Genomic DNA, 17,815 nt, shown 5'->3' on the forward strand with positions numbered 1-17,815 from the left:
TGTGTGTGTGTGTGTGTGTGTGTGTGTGTGTGTGTGTGTGTATGTATGTAATCGTACAGCAGCTTTTGCCTTAAAAAGAGGGCCGACAGGCAGCGATTGTGTGGCCACAGAGCTGGGATTATTGGGTCATCATATCAGAATTTGTGTGTCTCTCTCACCTCCTCCTGTCTTCCCATCTGTCTCCTTTTTAAAAACAACGTTGCTGGTTATTAAATAGTTAAAATGTTCTTGGGCAATGTTGAATCACATTAACATGAGTGGATACTATAAAAAAGTGCAGGTTTGGCTCATGAGTCTGACCTCTCTGCTCCTGTCCTGGTAGCCTTTTTTTCCCCGTCTCACGTGACTCTATAATGATCTGCAGGCTTGAGGTGTTTGTGTTGAACTGGCTGATCTGTAGGCGGGACTTCAGCTGTGCTTAGTAGCAGGTGATCACCCATCCAATAACAAGGCATCAGAATCTTAAAATGATGTGTTAGGTAATGACATGAGGAAGAAAGATCACATGCAGAATATCTTGTTTAAAGACATAGGAGCCAAATGACTCTTTGTGGGGGGAAAAAAGAAATGTTGACATCATGCACGAACAGAAAAAAAACTAAGAAAGAAAGGGAAAATTGATGTCAAACATTTTCAAGTCAAGTATTTGAGGAAAGTAAGTTTAATTTAGGAAAATAAAAATGAGTAATGAGCTGATTGTGGAACTGAGGCTTCAGAATTTTTTAAGTAAACATGCAGATTGTTTCAGCAAATCGTATGTGCATATTTTCCACATCTCCGTCTTTCTGTGCTCTTTAACCCTCTGCTGAAGCGCTCTGTGTTGGGGTGTGTGTAGGCCACATAGGAATGTTCTGTTCAGGGACAATGCCTTAATGGATGAGGACTCTGATCTCAGCACACACAGGGCTGGGCCTCCTAACTAAAGCCACAGTCCTTTGTGTGTGTGTTGCTGGGTATATTTTCTGTGAGTGTTTGCTGGTTTGACTGTTGTCTTTAGTTTTGTGCTGTTGGTGTGCATGTGTGCCATAAGGTGGTGTATGTACGCATGAGTTCTTAGCAATCTGACACCCTGTATACATGTGAACTGGGGCTCTGTGTGTATTTTTTCACTGGAGGGTATGGTTAGCATACCACYTCTCTGCTTGCACAGACCCTCCCCTCCCCTCCTCTCCTTTGACCCCGGCCTCTGTCACAGTACCTTTAGCCCAAATCCTAATAGACTCTGGAACAAGAGCTTTTTCTATTACAGGGAGCGTGAAACTCTAGCTGCAAATAAGCTTGTCAGGGCACACTATATCCAGCATGTGCGAGCCAGCCGTCATGTACAGGTGATGGACTGTGACCTTGAATGTTGACCGTTGTCATATATTTCTCTCTGGCTCTGCTCTCTTGCTCTCTTTCTCCCTCACTCCTGATTTCTGACTCCCTTTGTTCAAACCTTTTTGATTGCAGCCCATAAAAAAAAGATTGTCCCTGAATACAGCTTCTCTCTTTCTCCTCGTCTCTTTCATCCTGCAGTTTTTTTTTTCTTAGGCTACAGCTGGCTAACAGAACCCCCTCCTCCTCCCAGTCTTTCCTTATGTTTTGTATTGGACTGCGTCTCTCCCCACGTGCAGCAGCAGCTCAGAGGCATGTAGGAGGAGTTCCCTGAGAGGAGTGTTCGTGACTGGCTGGCTGAGCGCGATACTCGTACATGCTTCTGCAGAGCCAGCAGAGTGGGACCCTGTTGGAGCCGGACCAGGATCTGCACCTTTGTCCTTATGCGGTCCTGACATGTCGGAGTCAGGGGGGAGCTTCCACCTAAATTTGATTTGACTTTAGCTTGACCACATCAAATATTTAGACTCTCAAAGGTTACAAGCAGCCAGCCTCTGTACATCACTGCGTTGTCTAGAGAGAAAGCTGTGATTTTTTTCCTGTGCTGTTGTGTGTGTCACCTGACTTCTTGTGGGATTCTGGGAGTTTTTGCTGGAGGAGCGAAGAAAGAAAAAAAAAACAGGCCCTGTAACTTTCTAAAAATACTCAACCAAGGAGCTGTGTTTCAGTTTTAATACACACGATGTGCTTTTACCGGTCTGCCCGAGTCTCTCATCTTCATCTCTCATGTAAATTTATCTTTTGTGTGCCTTAAAATATGACCAAGTGGGTCCGTTTTGGGCCGAATTTGTGACGGCTAGTTGGTTATTCCTCGTCAGCACCATTTGAGCCTCTTAATTTTTTCGCAAAGTCAACAAGAAACGGGTCGTATTCAGCCACTTTAGTTCTGAGTTGACCTGCCAGCCACACCCGTTCTACAGTGAGAAAATGAATGGGTGGCGCAGTACAGTCTTATTACTGTGCTGTACTTTTCTTGTGCATCTGGTTGTTCTTTTTTTAGAAMTGCTGTCTAATGAGGATAAATAATGCCATCATCTGTTCTTCTTTTGTTTCTGTACATTTTGTTTAAAGGGAAGAACAGTCAGTGTGACTTAACCCGTCCGTCCAGCTGACACCAAAGATCTAACTTTTTTTTTTGAAGCAGCCAAACTGGAAAAGTTGTGTCATCCACGGCCACCCCCCACACCCCTTCCCCAAACAGTCCTCCTCAGCAAAGTTAAATAACCACATCCAGCCGAGCAAAGCCCTAAACAAACACAAACAAACGTGTCTCAAACACAGCCTGCTGTTTATTGTCTTCTTTGGAAATCGGTCACAGATCAGCAAATTTCTATCTGTTGTGTTTTATTCCTTGCKGCTGCCCGGATCCCATTAACCTGCTGCCTCTTTTGCTTGTTCAGATGCAACGGAGGAGTTTTTTGAGTATGACGCCGAGGAGTTCCTGGTGTTCCTGACCTTGCTGATCACCGAGGGACGGACTCCGGAGTATTCTGTGAAAGGCAGGACCGAGGGGCTGCACTGTCCTCCAGCCCAGTCAGCCATGCCGCCTCTTCACAAACACGAGTGCAGCGACAAACTTCCTCAGGTACCACAAGGCGCACACACAGATTTATTTTCCTTTTAGGTTTAAATTGAGGGTAGAGTTTTCTCTTTTTGTTAGAGGCTGTTTTGGTGGGAAAATGCTAACGTCAGATCAGCCTTTGTTGTTGTAAAAATATTTGGGTAGAAGAAAGGAAGTATCAACACAAAAGAAGCAATCTAGTAAAGCCATGAAGTTGCATTTGTACTTWTATGTTGTTTGGAAATACAATCAACTCTTGAATACTTTGAGGTCAGATGAAAAACCAACATTCCTTCAGCCTAAAGTAAAGCTCTGTTGAGTCTAATTTACTCCGTGCCTAAAGTTCAAAATGTCGTTGACGTTTCCAGTGTCGGCAAGCAAGGCGAACCCGTTCGGAGGTGATCCTGCTCTGGAGGAACAACATCCCCATCATGATCGAGGTCATGCTGTTACCAGACTGTTGCTACGGTGACGAGTGCCCCCCAAGCGACCCCATCAGTGACCCGGTCATCAAGCAAGATGCGTTGCTGTTAGAGAGGTGGACCCTACAGGCGGTCCCGAGACAGTAAGAGACGAACACACAGCTCTGTCAGTTTTAAACGACACGTGATGTGACACACGTGAAAAGCACACTTTTGTCATTTTGATTTGCTTACTTTGACCTTTTGACTTGTTTGGGATGTTCATATTTTAAGGACAAAGAACATCTTGTGCAAATAGGTTTGACCGCTAGTAAATAAATAAATAGTCTCCCACACGGTAACCAAATTGATTGGTTTATTATACAGTAACAAGAATACAAGCGATCTTTGTCAAAGAAAAACTGTAGAAAAACAAAACCAACAACACAAAGTTTTAATTAAAATGTTTAACAAAAATCATTAAAATTTTAGATTTATAGACTTTTAAACTATTGTAAGGGTCAAAACAAAACATTTATAGTGTACCATGTGTTTGTGGCGTGCTCAAATTTGTAAAGAATTTAAAGTGCCTGTGACATGCATATTCTTCAAATACAAAAAGTCAAAGAAAACAATTTATATTTAAGAAAGTTGGAATAATACACACAATTTAACCAATTTTGTCCCATAACTGGCACATTTTCTTTGGAACTTGACTCAGCCAAAGTGAAACAGGAAGTGACATCAAAGAGGAMCTCTTTAACAAAGAAAACTCTCTGGTCTTTGTTTATTGAAACAATATTTGAACTCTGACTCTTCATCTTTCTCTGATAGTGACTCAAAATAATCTGAAGAAACATCAGATTATTCTCTACAGTCTGGGTTGTTGGCTGTTGTAGCATAGCTCTGTTCACATGCAGACATTCCCCTTTGACATCACTTCCTGTTACTTCACAGGCAAATATCTCAACAACTGTTCGTCTCAACAACATGACATTTCTTTTGCAATATTTTATCAATGTCCTCTTTCTAAAAATGCAGTCATATATATTACAAAAATTTGACATCACAGGCACTTTAATAAAGACTTAACATGGTTAGAATAGGTTCAGTTTGTTAAATTCTTAATGGCTTCTTTACAGCCGTAAATTATTTTTCTACTCATGCCAAAATATGAAAGTAGCTCTGAAAAAATAAAACCAATAAAAAGCAAACAGAAAGTCAATGACCTCAGTTAAGAAAAACATTGCTTAAGTACTGAAACTGTGATATACAGTATTTTGATTTATTCCATCACTTGAAACCATGTCTTTGCACACTGTGGTGTGAACGGTGTCTAGATAACAAAATCTAGAGAAACAGTTCACTCATCTGCAACACTGTGAAAGCTGCCCACCTGATCTTGTAAAACCTCCTCTCTGGCCATTAAAACAGCTCTGTTGTTGTATGGAGACAGGACCTAGAGGTGTGTGCCGCTGGGATTTTAGCTGCAGATCCTTCGGGTCGTTTGCGCTGCATGGAAGGGGCTTATTCTTTCACATCACATGGATATTTGATTGGATTGGGAGCTGGGGAGTTTAGAGGCAAAGTCACATCCTTGAGCTCGTTGTTGTGTTATTTAAGTTGCTCATAAGCAGTTTTTGTGGTGTGGTAGACCATTTATTACTCTTGGGAGAGGCTGCTAACATACGGGGGTGTCTTTTGTTTGTGACAGTGTCAGAGTAGCTTTAAAACGTTGGTGATCAAACCAAAACATGCATGTGGAGCTGGATATGTTTAGGCATTGTGGCAAAACAAAATTTAATTAACTTTGTTTTCATCCTACAAATCTTTGACTGTTAAAATCCCAATTAGTGCAAAGAAATGTTTTTATATAATAAACAAAAAAAATCCAAATATTAGAAAAAAATTGTTTTCCCCCCTTTTGTTACCTCATCACTGGGGGGTTAATTAGCCTGACAGATTGGCCCAGTTTCTTCATAAACACATGTACAAACAGAGGAAGAAAAAAGAGAGAAATATCACGCATCCCCTGACCATTTTCTCATTAACCTGACATACTGGCACACTTCCATTTCCTTTTATCTGTGTTTTTAATAGAAGCAGTGATCGTTTCATTGAGGAGAAAACCCTGCTATTGGCTGTTCGCTCCTACGTCTTCTTCTCCCAGCTCAGCGCCTGGCTCAGTGCCTCTCATGGCATCGTCCCCAGGAACATCCTGTACAGGTCAGACATTAACGCTCACTGACACTGTTGGGCATTTCTGTGCTGCTGTCACACCAGAGTATTAAATCTGCAAGAAACCAGCTAAGGTTGTGTTTCTGTTTGAAATTTATAAGGAACGGGTTGACTCTAGTGTACCATTTAGTTCAAAAATTCAATTATGCTTCTGACGTCTCTAAGATTAAAAGTAACCGCTCCCTCTTCCTTTGTAAATCTCTGTGTTCGATAGGATCAGTGCTGCTGATGAGGATTTGGTGTGGAAGTTTTCTCAGCCGCCGTCGGAGCACATTTTCCCAGTTCCCAACGTGTCCCACAGCGTCGCCCTGCAGGTTCATGTCCAGTCGCTGCCTCGACAGCCCACCTACCCCACTCTGGCCTGTAGCATCCACACCGGCCTGCCTCCGATCTACAGCAAGACCCCCAGCCTCAGCCCCAACCTCAACAGCCACGGTGGTCTGCCCACCCTCAAGAAGAGTCCCGACCCCAGCAAAGACGCCGTTCACCACAACGCTAACACGTACAGTAAGAGCTCCAGCTCCATGTCTAGCCTTCTTCTCAATGGTTTACCCGTCCCCAACCTGCCTATTAGCAACATCCCCATTAACAGCCTTCCTCACACTGCGGTGCCACTGTCCTACACTAAGAAGGAGCCCGCTGAAAACCACACGTGTTACAACGGAGAGCTCCCCCAGGTCAGCCTGCCACAACACCAGGGCTCACYGCTGTTCCACAGGTCGGCTCACTCCCCCACGCCGCCCCGCTCTCACTCCCCCTCCCCGCTTCCAACAAGCAAAGCAGGAAAGTGGTTGTACTCGGCCCTCAATGGTTCGACCGACCCCTCACAGGCGGAGGAGCTCGGTTCCAACAACTCCGAAAAGTCTAAGGCTCCCACCGCCGAGCCCCTGAGAGCTTTCAAGAGTTTCTCCATGATGGAGTCGCCCCGCTGCCCCTCCCCACGGCCTGCCGCCAGCGAGACGAACCCTTTGATCGGCTCGCTGCTGCAGGAGAGGCAGGAAGTCATTGCTAGAATTGCACAAAGGCTGAACTTCTGTGACCCAACAGCACCGCCGCTCCCTCCCGGACTGTTCGCTTCTGACAACCCTCCCAAAGCCATGTGGGGCAGCAACCATGACAACACGGCTGCCGGTAAGACCAAAGAACCTGAAGCACCCCCCTATGAGTCTGTGGGACGTGGGTGGACCGGCCCGTTCAACACACCTGTGACTGAAACTAATTTCGTCAAACGGGAGACGTCCTCCCCTAAACCCGCGGCCTGCAGGAGGCTGAAAATGAACGAGACGGGAAACAGAGAGGAGGAGYGGAAAGGAGACGAGACGGAGCGAGAGAAGGACAGAGACAGCTCCCTCATCGCCCAGGCAGTGCAAGACATTACCAGACTCATCCAGGAGAGGCTGTCCGTCTCCTCGTTGTCCCCCAGGCACAGCAGGAGCAGCAGCCCTCTGCAGCACATGTGCACAACGGTCACACACACRGTGCGCACATACTCACACCCCGCACACATTCCACAAGCATCACACACTGCCAGCAACGGCTACGCCAACGGCCACGCACCTCACAGAGACGGCACGCACAGCGCCGCCTCGCTCATGCCCATTTGCACAGACACGCCCCAAGTTGGACCGAGGGCCGAATGCCAGTCTCCCCGAGTCCAAAATGGAGCTCAGTTTACACTTGAAGAAGCCTCCCTCAACGGCCAGTCCGACACCCAGACCGGCCAGCGTTTCCGAGCTTCCCCGCAGAAAAAGCTCCGAGTCAGGACACTCAGCAGCCATGAAGCCCCCTCTGCCTCCCCTGTCCACGAGATCAGACAAAGGAACGCCCAAGTGTCGAGCTGGGATCACGATGACGCCCTCCCAGCTGCGAACTATAACAGAAACAACAACAGCAAGCCTCAGCCCCAGATGCTGATCCAGAACTGTGTGCCAGCTCAGGGTTCTGTTCCGCAGGATGAGAACCAAGCACCCTCAGAGTCTGGGTCCTGCGCATCCAGTCCAGACACGGCTCCAACTCCATCAGTCCTCGTAAGATATATATTTAACTGTCTTTTTTGTTCTTGTTGTGAGAAATAACTGCATCAAACAAACAAGAGGAGGTTTTGACTTATTAAATTTTAAAAAGTTTAAATAATTACATTTTAAAGGGATCCACGATTAGTTGTATCATTACGCTGTTGGCGTGTAGGCTGTTTAGTTTTGATCATTTTTAGACTAAATTTTAAAAAATATATATTACACGGACGGGGCCATTTTATTTACACGCAAAGCATTCTGGGTAAATGATGACGTGGATAGGTCCTTGGTGCGAGGCTGCTAGCGAACTACATCCACCCTGAAGGTTACTCTTGGACAATATCTGAGGAGAAGGTAGAAATGACTCAGCCTGTAACTGAAAATATGGATGGAGGACCTCAGTTTAGCTTGTTTGTCACACTAGTGCTGAGCTAATGCATGTAAGGCAATATAGCGTCGGCGCTAGCGCCAAGGACCAGGCTAAGCTGAGGTTTTTCTTCCATGAAGCAGCTCTGTTGTCCTCCATCTAGGGTTACCAACTGTCCCATACTGGCCGGGATGTCCCGTTTTTTCAGCCTAATTGAAATGTTCCGTACGGGACACTCGTTTTCCCGTATTCTGAGAGCAGCCTGAAATAACAATTCTGTGCCGTCAGTGCTCCTCAGCTCAGTCCTGCTTCACTCTCCCACAGTCAGAAGCGCTGCTGCCTGGCTCCAGCGATACCACCCCCTCACCCCCTCCTTTCCTTTCTCAAGGCTCTCTCTCTGACACACAAAAGTGCAGAGACACACACACATGCGCACGGCTGCCTTCTTTGTAAACAACGTGCTGAATTCTCTGAGCTACTGGATCAGGTAAAGTCAGTCTCATTAACATATAATAACATTCAGCTTTTGGTCAAACTTTATTCTTCACAAAGAACCAGAAATAAGTCTACATTAACCCACAGGTCTGTTGTTTATCCTATGAAAAGTTAGCTTGCTGCTAGTCATCTATAAGCTAATGTTAGCAATAAGTTAAACTTTAGTGATGATATTTAATCTGTTATTGAGTTGTTAAACTGTATTTTAATGCCAAGATTGAGTCCAAGTCCACTCTGATATTTATTGATTCCCTGTTATAATTCATAAAAATAGCAATTATTTCAGTAATTTAGTATTAAGTGTTCAGTACACCTGTATATGTAGTAAATCTTATAAATCTTGTATAACATCTGCTGTTTTTCTGATCTTAGCAAGAATAAAATAACCACATCTGAAAAGTTTACTTGAAATTTAGAAATTTAGCTTATAAAATCGAGTTTCTGTATTTTACGTATAAAAAAAACAGTGCTTCATGGTCAGAAAACTTTAAATTTTTAACAGTCGGGTGATGGAAATAATAATTAGTCGTCTGCTATATGTTCATTTTATTTTATTAAATTTTCTTGAATTTTTAAATCTGGCTGACTTCAGGTGGCAGCCGCTAACAAAAATGCATAAATAGAAAACAAGTCAGGTTTGGATTTGAATCAGTATGTTTTAAATCCAATTAAAGCAAGAATGTTAAACAATAAATTATACAATAATCTGGTTATTTAGTGATATTTCCACAGTTGTGTTCTTGACTGGTCTTGAAATAAAATTCCGAGTCCTCAATGTCTGAGACCGAGACAAGACCGAGTACAAATGCTGTCGAGTCCGAGACAAGACCAAGACCATCAAAAAGTGGTCTTGAGACTGGTCTTAAGACTAAGACCGGTTTCAAGTACTACAACACTAGAAATTAGTTTTAATAATTGGGATTTTCCTGGTTAAATAATAGTCAATAATTAAACCTGTCAATCCATCCATCATTAGATTTAAACTACATGACTCAAAGTTAAGTGTCTTTATTATTGTATCAATCTGTTCACAACAGCATATACTGTATGTTTATATTTACATTTTTTAATCCTATTTACTGAGGCCATCAGCAGTTGAAAAGTTGTAAAGAAAGAAAAATATTTAATGTTTTGTTAAATCCTTCTTTTTAATCCATCATGTTACATGGAAATAACACAAACAAGATTAAATCGTGTGTATAGGGATTCCAACCTAAATGTTGGGGAAATAAGTAATATTGTGTGGTGATAATTGACATATTAGGTCATTAAGCCCCGCCCCTCTGGAGAAACTGTCCCGTATTTCGGAGGGGCTGAGTTGGAAACCCTACATTACCTCCATCTTTATTTTCAGTTCCAGGCTGAGTCATTTCTACCTTCTCCTCTCTGTCAACGCTCTCTGGTTTCATTTAAAAGAGTCGATCATCAGATATTGTCCAAGATTAACCTTCAGGGTGGCTATAGCTCGCTCACACCAATGATCTATCCACGTCATCTTTTATTCAGAATGCTTTGCGTGTAAATGAAATGGCTCCGTCTGTGTTAAAATATATTTTTTAAAATTTACTAAACAGCCTACAGTATTTTTAGTCTTTATTTTACAGTTAAAAATGTATGTTTATCAAATAAAGTCTGTTACAACTAATCATGGATCCCTTTAAGTAGACTGATTAGTCTGTATTCCACGCAAACTGCTGCTAGCCACATATTTAACCTGCCGTCATGAAAATAAAGTATCTGCAAGAAGTTGAAAAAATATATATATTTTTACTAAAATGACGAGCTGTTTTGGAGCCTAATTTTAGAGCTGTAGCAGCTTTTTCTTCACTTCCAAGCTGTCCTAATCACTCTTCATCCGTGTGCACCAGCGTCCTCACAGCCCCTCCTCGCCTCTGCGGCCCTGCAACAGCTGGAAGAAACAGAACCGCCACTCATTAGACGCCACAGCGACCAAGGCCTTCCACCCCTGCACGGGCCTGCCGCTGCTCTCCAGCCCTGTAAGAAACACGCTGTCACTCGTCATCGCACACAGAGTGGTCGTTGTGGGTGTCTGTGTATTTGTCATAACAACACTCTCACCGCCAAGAAAAGCATAACACTCAACACATTCAACTAAAACAAAAAGTAATTGTTTATAATTAAAAGACAAGTATCTGCAGCTGACTTTTTTTTAATTGCTGCTGGACTACTAAGTGGTAATCTCGAGGTATTAAACTGACATAAATGGCCAGATGAAAGCCACGTGACTCATCTGTGCCTCATCAGTCATGTGAAGTGATAATAGGGATTTTTTTATCCTTCCACTTTACTGTTTCTCATCACTTTACTCRCATATAACCTCAAATACAAGAACTCAAGCAACACACAAGTTCACACATTTCCATGATGACTTACGTTGTAAAATATAAACATATGTTTACGTGTGCAAAGTCATTTAATGTGTTTTGTGTTGAACGGTATAAAATAGTTTCATGATAAAACATAAAGATTTGTTAGTGTAATAAGTGTAAAAAAAGAGTTTTGTTTTTCCCCAGCTGCCTTGTGTTAATCATGTTCTGTGTGTCTGCTGCAGGTTCCTCAGAGGAAAAATCAAACAGGTTATTTTGACCTGGACATCTCTCTGACTGGCTGTAAGGGTTTGCCTTGGGCTTCTGGGAAAAGGTATGCATATTCTCACCTGGGTTCTTTTTTAATAGAGTTTGCACTTCAGTGATCCCATACAGTTGATATAGAATAAATCAAGTTATTTTTTATTTTTATTTTTTTACAGACACTTTTATTTGTTAGATTACATAGGGCATTTGCTACACTGAGAATCTTAGTAACCATAGTCTTGCAGGAGGTGAAATCTACTGTCAAACTCTAGAGGGGAGGGGGCTGAAAAGGTGCGCATATTAATTAAAAGATAAAGTGCTTTATTATAAAATGTGACATATTTAATTGAACCAAGCGTCCTGTATCCTAATTGCAAACTGAACCGTCTGCCTCTCCGGAGGATTCGTGCTTCAGGGTGTGCCTCATTTTAAGTGAAGTAATGAAGCAAACAAAAAAATCAGTTTGGTTAAAATTATGGACATGTTTTGTTTTGGCAAGCGTAAGAAAATGGGTTTCTGTCAGTTGTACTAAAGGCTGTGGGGTTTAAACCGCAGAGAGGAAGGCGGAAAAGATAATTAGCACAAATGTTTTTAGTGTTTATGCATTTTTTATGTTCACAATAATAAATAGATGAGGCACAAAGMAAATCACACTGACGTAGTTTGTTCTGCAAATTGAACTTGTGGTCACACTGTTTGTTGCTGGGTCTATAAAAGGTTTAAAACAATCTGATCAACATGTTTAAACTTTGTATTAACTGGTTCGATCTCAGGCTGTTTGGGGACTTCTTTAGCCTCTTTGTGTCTCAGTTAAAATTCCTGTGTTGGCTGCTTGAGTTTATTTAACATTACGTGTGTTATTAAGTTTATTTAAAGGGATCCATGATCAGTTGTAACATTAGATTTTATTTGATAAACATCTATTTTAACTGTAAAATAAAGACTAAAAATACTGTAGGATGTTCAGTTTTTATCATTTTTAAACTAAAAGTCTAAAAATATATTATACGGACGGGGCCATTTTATTTACACACAAAGCCTTCTTGTTTAATGATGATGTGGATAGGTCCTCTTCAGTGTGAGGGTGCTAGCGAGCTATATCCACCCTGAAGGTTAATCTTGGACAATATCTGACGATCGGCTCTTTTAAATGAAACCAGAGAGCGTTGACAGAGAGGAGAAGGTAGAAATGACTCAGCCTGKAACTGAAAATATGGATGGAGGACAACAGAGCTGCTTCATGGAAGAAGAACCTCAGCTTAGCCTGTTAGCTTTAGCRTTAGCCCCGATGCTATCACCATATATATKTATGTATTAGCTCAGCGCTACACATTCTCCTCTCGTCACTGAGGTCCTCCATCCACATGACAGAGAGGGGAACACAAAAATGTCTCAGCCTGCAACTGAAAATATGGATGGAGGACCTCAGTTTAGYTTGTTTGTAACGCTAGCACCGTGCTAATACATACTGTATAAGGCAATATAGCGTCGGCGCTAGCGTGAAGGCTAACAGGCTAAGCTGAGGTTCTTCTTCAGGGTGGATATAGCTCGCTAGTAGCCTCGCATCGAGGACCTATTCACGTCATCTTTTACCCAGAATGCTTTGCATGTAAATAAAATGGCTCCGTCCGTGTTAAAATATAGTTTTAAAAAAATTTACAAAACTAAACAGCCTACAGTATTTTACAGTCTTTATTTTACAGTTAAAATAAATGTTTATCAAATAAAGTCTGATGTTACAACTAATCATGGATCCCTTTAAAACATTTATAGGCCTGATTGGAAGGTTTTATATGGTGGCTTTTGGCAGAAAGGCTGCCTTGGTTTGAGCATTAGCCTGAAGAATTTCTCCTGTGTGAAAAGCCATAACAGCTCTGAAGAGAAAGAGCCCCACACTGTCATCAGATGGAGCTCTGCTTCGCTGGTACTGTGTCTCGAATCACACACATTCAGCTGGAAATGGCAGTCAGAGCTAAGCTGGCTGTATACACRCAGAGATTCATGCCTCTGCCTACACACAGCAGCTGTGGGTGGAAGCTCAGCGCTGCTCTTTTATGAAGCAGATGTTTGCGGAGCGAAAAACTCTGGGTTGAAAGTTACTTTCAACCATCAAACGGCGTCTTTGTTGTCTGATCAGAAATGTTGTTTACATGTTTGATCGCGTGACCGGCTGACGTAGAAAGCCATTTGTTCTGGTGATTAATGCTTCTTGTTTACAAACAGTTCATTTAGCCTCAGGTGGTTTTATCCTGTCGTGTTACAGGTATAGCCAGGCGTACCGGGGATGATGKTTTTTACGTCATGAACAAGTTGATCAAGCATGTGTGGTTTTAACCCTTCAGGGTGTGTCCGAAGACAGAAGGGTACACAGATGAGTCACAGCAGCTGTTCAGCGCCAGCGCTCCACCTGCCAGCCTCAGCCTTCTGGGAAACTTTGAGGTATAATGATACTGGACACCAGCTCCCATTCACTCTCACAAGTTTTGAATCACACCATCAAAGCTGAAAATCTGTACAGTCATCACGCAGAAGTTGTCCGTTTTCATGACTAAAACTGTAAAAGTTTGTCATAGCTTTGAAGATTAATAGCAGGAAATGTTTCACTGAACGTCTCAGGAGTGTGTGCTGAACTATCGCCTGGAGCCTTTAGGCACAGTGGAAGGTTTTACAGCAGAGGTGGGAGCCAGCGGATCCTTCTGTCCCAGTCACCTCACCTTACCTGTGGATGTGTCGTTCTACAGCGTCTCTGATGACAACGCTCCCTCACCATATATGGTGAGCTCACTTTATTTCACTTAATCATCCAAATTACCCTTTATTTATTTATTTTGTTTTACGTCACAAAGCTGAGCCCAGAGATGAAATTGCCCTTTGTGCGTGTGAATGTGTGCGCTCCTTTTTGTATGCCTGCTTGTGATGCCGTGATTGTCGTATGTTTTCTCACAGGGTGTGATAAACCTGGAGTCCCTGGGAAAAAGGGGCTACCGTGTACCTCCATCAGGAACCATTCAAGTGGTTAGGAATTTTTTTCAAAACAGTAGAAATGTTTTTTAAATGCTCATGTCCATGCAGTATTTCCACTCCAGAGTGCTCATGGCACTGAAAAAAATAAAAATAAAAAATCAGATTAAGTCACTAAAGGAATTAGAGACTCCTAGTGGCTGTAATGGGAAGTACATCCTGTAACAAAGCTTCAAGAGCATGTCTCTGCTTATATTTTGGAATTTGGAAAGTCTTGTATTACATACACTTTAAATACACTGTTTGGTTGCTATATTTATTGTGTTAATAATTTGTATGTGTTATATAAAAAAATGCTCTTATTGGATTACAAAAKAAGTTTAAACCCTTCAAATTTCTATGTTTCGATCTTTCAGACCTTATTCAACCCCAACAAGACGGTGGTAAAGATGTTTGTTGTGATGTACGATTTAAGAGCCATGCCAGCTGGTCACCAGACCTTCCTTCGCCAGAGAACCTTTTCTGTTCCCGTTCGCCGCGACTCAAACAATCATAGCAGCAGGAAGCCCCTCGCCCAGAGCCCGGGCCGCACCCTGCGTTACCTCGTTCACCTGAGGTGGGAGAGCCGTCGCTGTGCGGGAAACACTCGGCTGCCGAGACGTCTTTTTCACGCTCTCCTGTCTGTCGTCTCCCTCTCTCGTTGCCTYCAGGTTCCAGAGCTCGAAGTCTGGGAAGCTCTACCTTCACAGAGACATCCGCCTGCTGTTCTCCAGGAAGTCGATGGAGGTGGACAGCGGTGCTGCCTACGAGCTCCAGTCCTCCACAGAGTCTCCCATCGACCCRCCATTTTCTCCTCGCTGCTGAAGCGCGACGCCTCCCCTCATCCATCCAGTTGCATCCATTACTTCAGTCACACCTCAACGCCAGCGATTGACTTTTATTCAGCCCATCAGCTCATGGCTTGCATTTTGGAAAGAGATGGAGTTTATGGGTTGCAGCCTGCAGGCCTGTGTCCACAAACTTAAGTTTCGTCCTGGAACTGACGTTGAGGGTCAGCTTAGAGCCTGAGAGACTCATCAGAAATACACCTTATTCTCTGTTTAGTGCACAACCTTGGAACAAGAGGGTTGGGTCAAAGGTAGTTTTTGGAAGAGTTTGTAATGCCGGTCAAAATATTGTTGCCATAATTAAAAGGATTTTCTTTCTTTTTTTCACGTTGTTTTGTGAATCCTCTCCAGCGTCTGGCAGGAGAGTGGAGACCAGTGCTCGTCATCCACAGAGGCAGTTGAGACACGTTAAATTAGTGCTGTTTTACTCTGCTGGCATGAATCCAAACAGATAAATCAATTTATTCACTCTAAATTCTTATCAACACAAAGCAATGCATTTTTTTCTTCTGGTAGAGCTCCAAATGTTCTTGAATATTAGACTGATTGAGCTAAAAGTGCATTCAAACCCTGAGCTGCGTGACCCTGTGAGGTTCCTTCAGCTCGGAGCCGAGGGAGTGCACGTGGGAGAGAAACTGGGTGCCAGGCTTTAGTGCAACACATCCCACGGACCACCGAAGACGTCGGAGAGGCAATCACCCTGAATTTACCTAAAAGCATCACAGCAGGACATCWGAAGTGCACTGTGGATTTTATTTTATTTTATTTTTTTCATTATAACTGGAAATAAAACAGAAAATAGTCATATTCTAATACTTTTGTACGGTTACAAAACCACTTTATTGGAAGTGTTGCAATAGAAAGAGTAACGTTAGTTTAGTGTTTACATATTCACTTTCAGTTTACTTCCCATCTGTTTATTTAATATTTAAATTAATATTTCAGTTACTACTTGTGATGTCTGTCATGCTAAGATGTAGTGCAAACTGTATATCATAGTGTGTATTTTTGACATTAATATTCAAATCTGAAAAAATATATCTCTATCTTCTAAAGCAATCTTGAAAGTCTGCTCTTTTTTTGTGTGTGTCCCTGGACCCCCTCTCCCTGGGTTTTCCTAAACTTCAGCTGCACTTCAGTGTTGAGAAACTCCGTGTCAAACTGTCAAGACACTTTCACAATTACCTTATTTTCAGTCACCTAAAAAGGTGCAAATACGTTTTTTTCCTTCCGATTGAGAGACTGATATTTGGGAAATGACAGCTGTTTTTTCATTTTTTTAATAGATGTCATCAATTTGAAAGGTCAAACTCACTTTAGTACAAAACACAAGTACTTTRATTTGACATATATTACTGAATCGACTCATGTAAAGACAGCAATACACAATGCAACCTGCTGCATGCAGTGATAAGTCATTTTATAATACAGCCCAGTCCTTGTAGATGTCAGGCATGTACCAGGCTGTATTATGTATACTGTTCATTAATATAATAAAACCAGGCCTGAATGCAGAAGCAGCAAGTGAAAATAAGTATTCTCCTACAATTTTTGAAGTAATTAATAGCTGCAAGATATTGCCAACTAAACACTACAATGTCAGCAGCAAATGAGAAACCATGTTCTTTATAAACAGACCAAATTGATGTTTAACCATGATGCACTGTGAAACACCAGTGCAGTGTCTCAGCATGAGCTCCTCATAAACTCAATGCTGAAAGGATAGATTGAACTGATTGTGCAGCCAAGCGGCCTGCATCACCTTGCAGTCTTTGAGCTGATCATGACCACCTCTGCATTGCACTGTTCCCCCAGTCAAATGTGAGGCCATCTGATGACCAAAATATGTCCTGATTTCATGCACACCAGCAAAATGACAGAGAAGATTTCAAATTTAAGGTGTATTAGTCTCTTGAAGTCCACACCACAACCTGATTTTAAAAGTGATTGTGAACCTACAACTGAAGCAACATTATAAAGAAGAGAGAGGAAGGTTTCCTCAGCAAGGTGAGGAGGAAAAAAATGTATGCATGTCTATCATTTGTGTCTCCGGGAAATTTTAGAATGTCCTGCTCTATAAAATGCATTGAATAAAATCTAATATTGGGATTTTTTAAAAGAGCTGCATTGTGGTAATCATTGGTAGCATTCATGTTTGAGGATTAACAACAGGATTTTGTGGCAGCACATGGTCCGAACAGCTGATCCGTTTCATGTTACGCAATCCCAGAGCTCAGCGTGCGCGTGTACGGATGGAACGGGAACGTGCTTCGGGTCTCCGCACGTGTGACGTATTAGGCGGGAGCGAGCCCATAGCTCATCCGCAGCAGTGGTGTGTGTGTGTGGGGGCTACAGAAAGTCAATCAAAACAGCGGATTTTCCCCCGCTACTGCTGAGCAGTGCCTTGGTCGAGCTCAATTAGAAATGTCGGGAGATAACGAAGAAACCCAGACCGCAGAGGAGACACCGGTGGAGGAGACGGTAACTGCAGTGCTTTGCTGAAGTGCAGCGTCGTTGACTTTTTAATCGCTACCTGTAACGATAGGCTTCTTCTTCTTCCACCCGCGCGCGTCATTGTTGACATATCAGTCAAAGCTAGCAACCAGCCCTTAACTAAACACAACACGTTTTTGTCGTGTATCACATTCAGAAGCCTAACGACAAGTGCCTCTTTTTTTGCGGTGGGGATAATGTGTGAATAAACGTCTTGTTTAAGACTGCAGGGAATGTCAGACCTTAAGCTAATGCTAGCTGCTAACAGGACATTCTAGCATCGCTTAATCACATGCTAGCGTTAGCTTAGCTCAACAAAACACCGATGTTCTGCCTGCTTCGGACAATGTTAAACACCGCACTTGTACTCACACTTGATCCATGTTCTCCGGTGTTTAAATTGGTCATACCGAGAAGTTTATATAT

The 17,815-nt window shown here is 42.6% G+C and overlaps 1 protein-coding gene across 1 annotated transcript; it reads left to right on the forward strand.

The window, feature by feature from the left end:
• Positions 1-2,777: 2,777 nt before the first annotated feature.
• atosa (atos homolog A) lies at positions 2,778-15,955 on the forward strand (the record flags this gene model as incomplete). The annotated part of the gene is given in 11 exon segments (XM_014029251.1): positions 2,778-2,962; positions 3,307-3,503; positions 5,440-5,565; positions 5,792-7,604; positions 10,323-10,451; positions 11,027-11,115; positions 13,391-13,487; positions 13,665-13,823; positions 13,995-14,063; positions 14,426-14,625; positions 14,720-15,955. Coding segments are annotated over 11 exon segments (3,218 nt in total), but the record flags the coding sequence as incomplete, so codon positions are not given.
• Positions 15,956-17,815: the final 1,860 nt, after the last annotated feature.

Source organism: Austrofundulus limnaeus, unplaced genomic scaffold (assembly GCF_001266775.1).
Source record: "Austrofundulus limnaeus strain Quisiro unplaced genomic scaffold, Austrofundulus_limnaeus-1.0 Scaffold874, whole genome shotgun sequence".
In the NCBI taxonomy this organism is placed as follows: domain Eukaryota; kingdom Metazoa; phylum Chordata; class Actinopteri; order Cyprinodontiformes; family Rivulidae; genus Austrofundulus; species Austrofundulus limnaeus.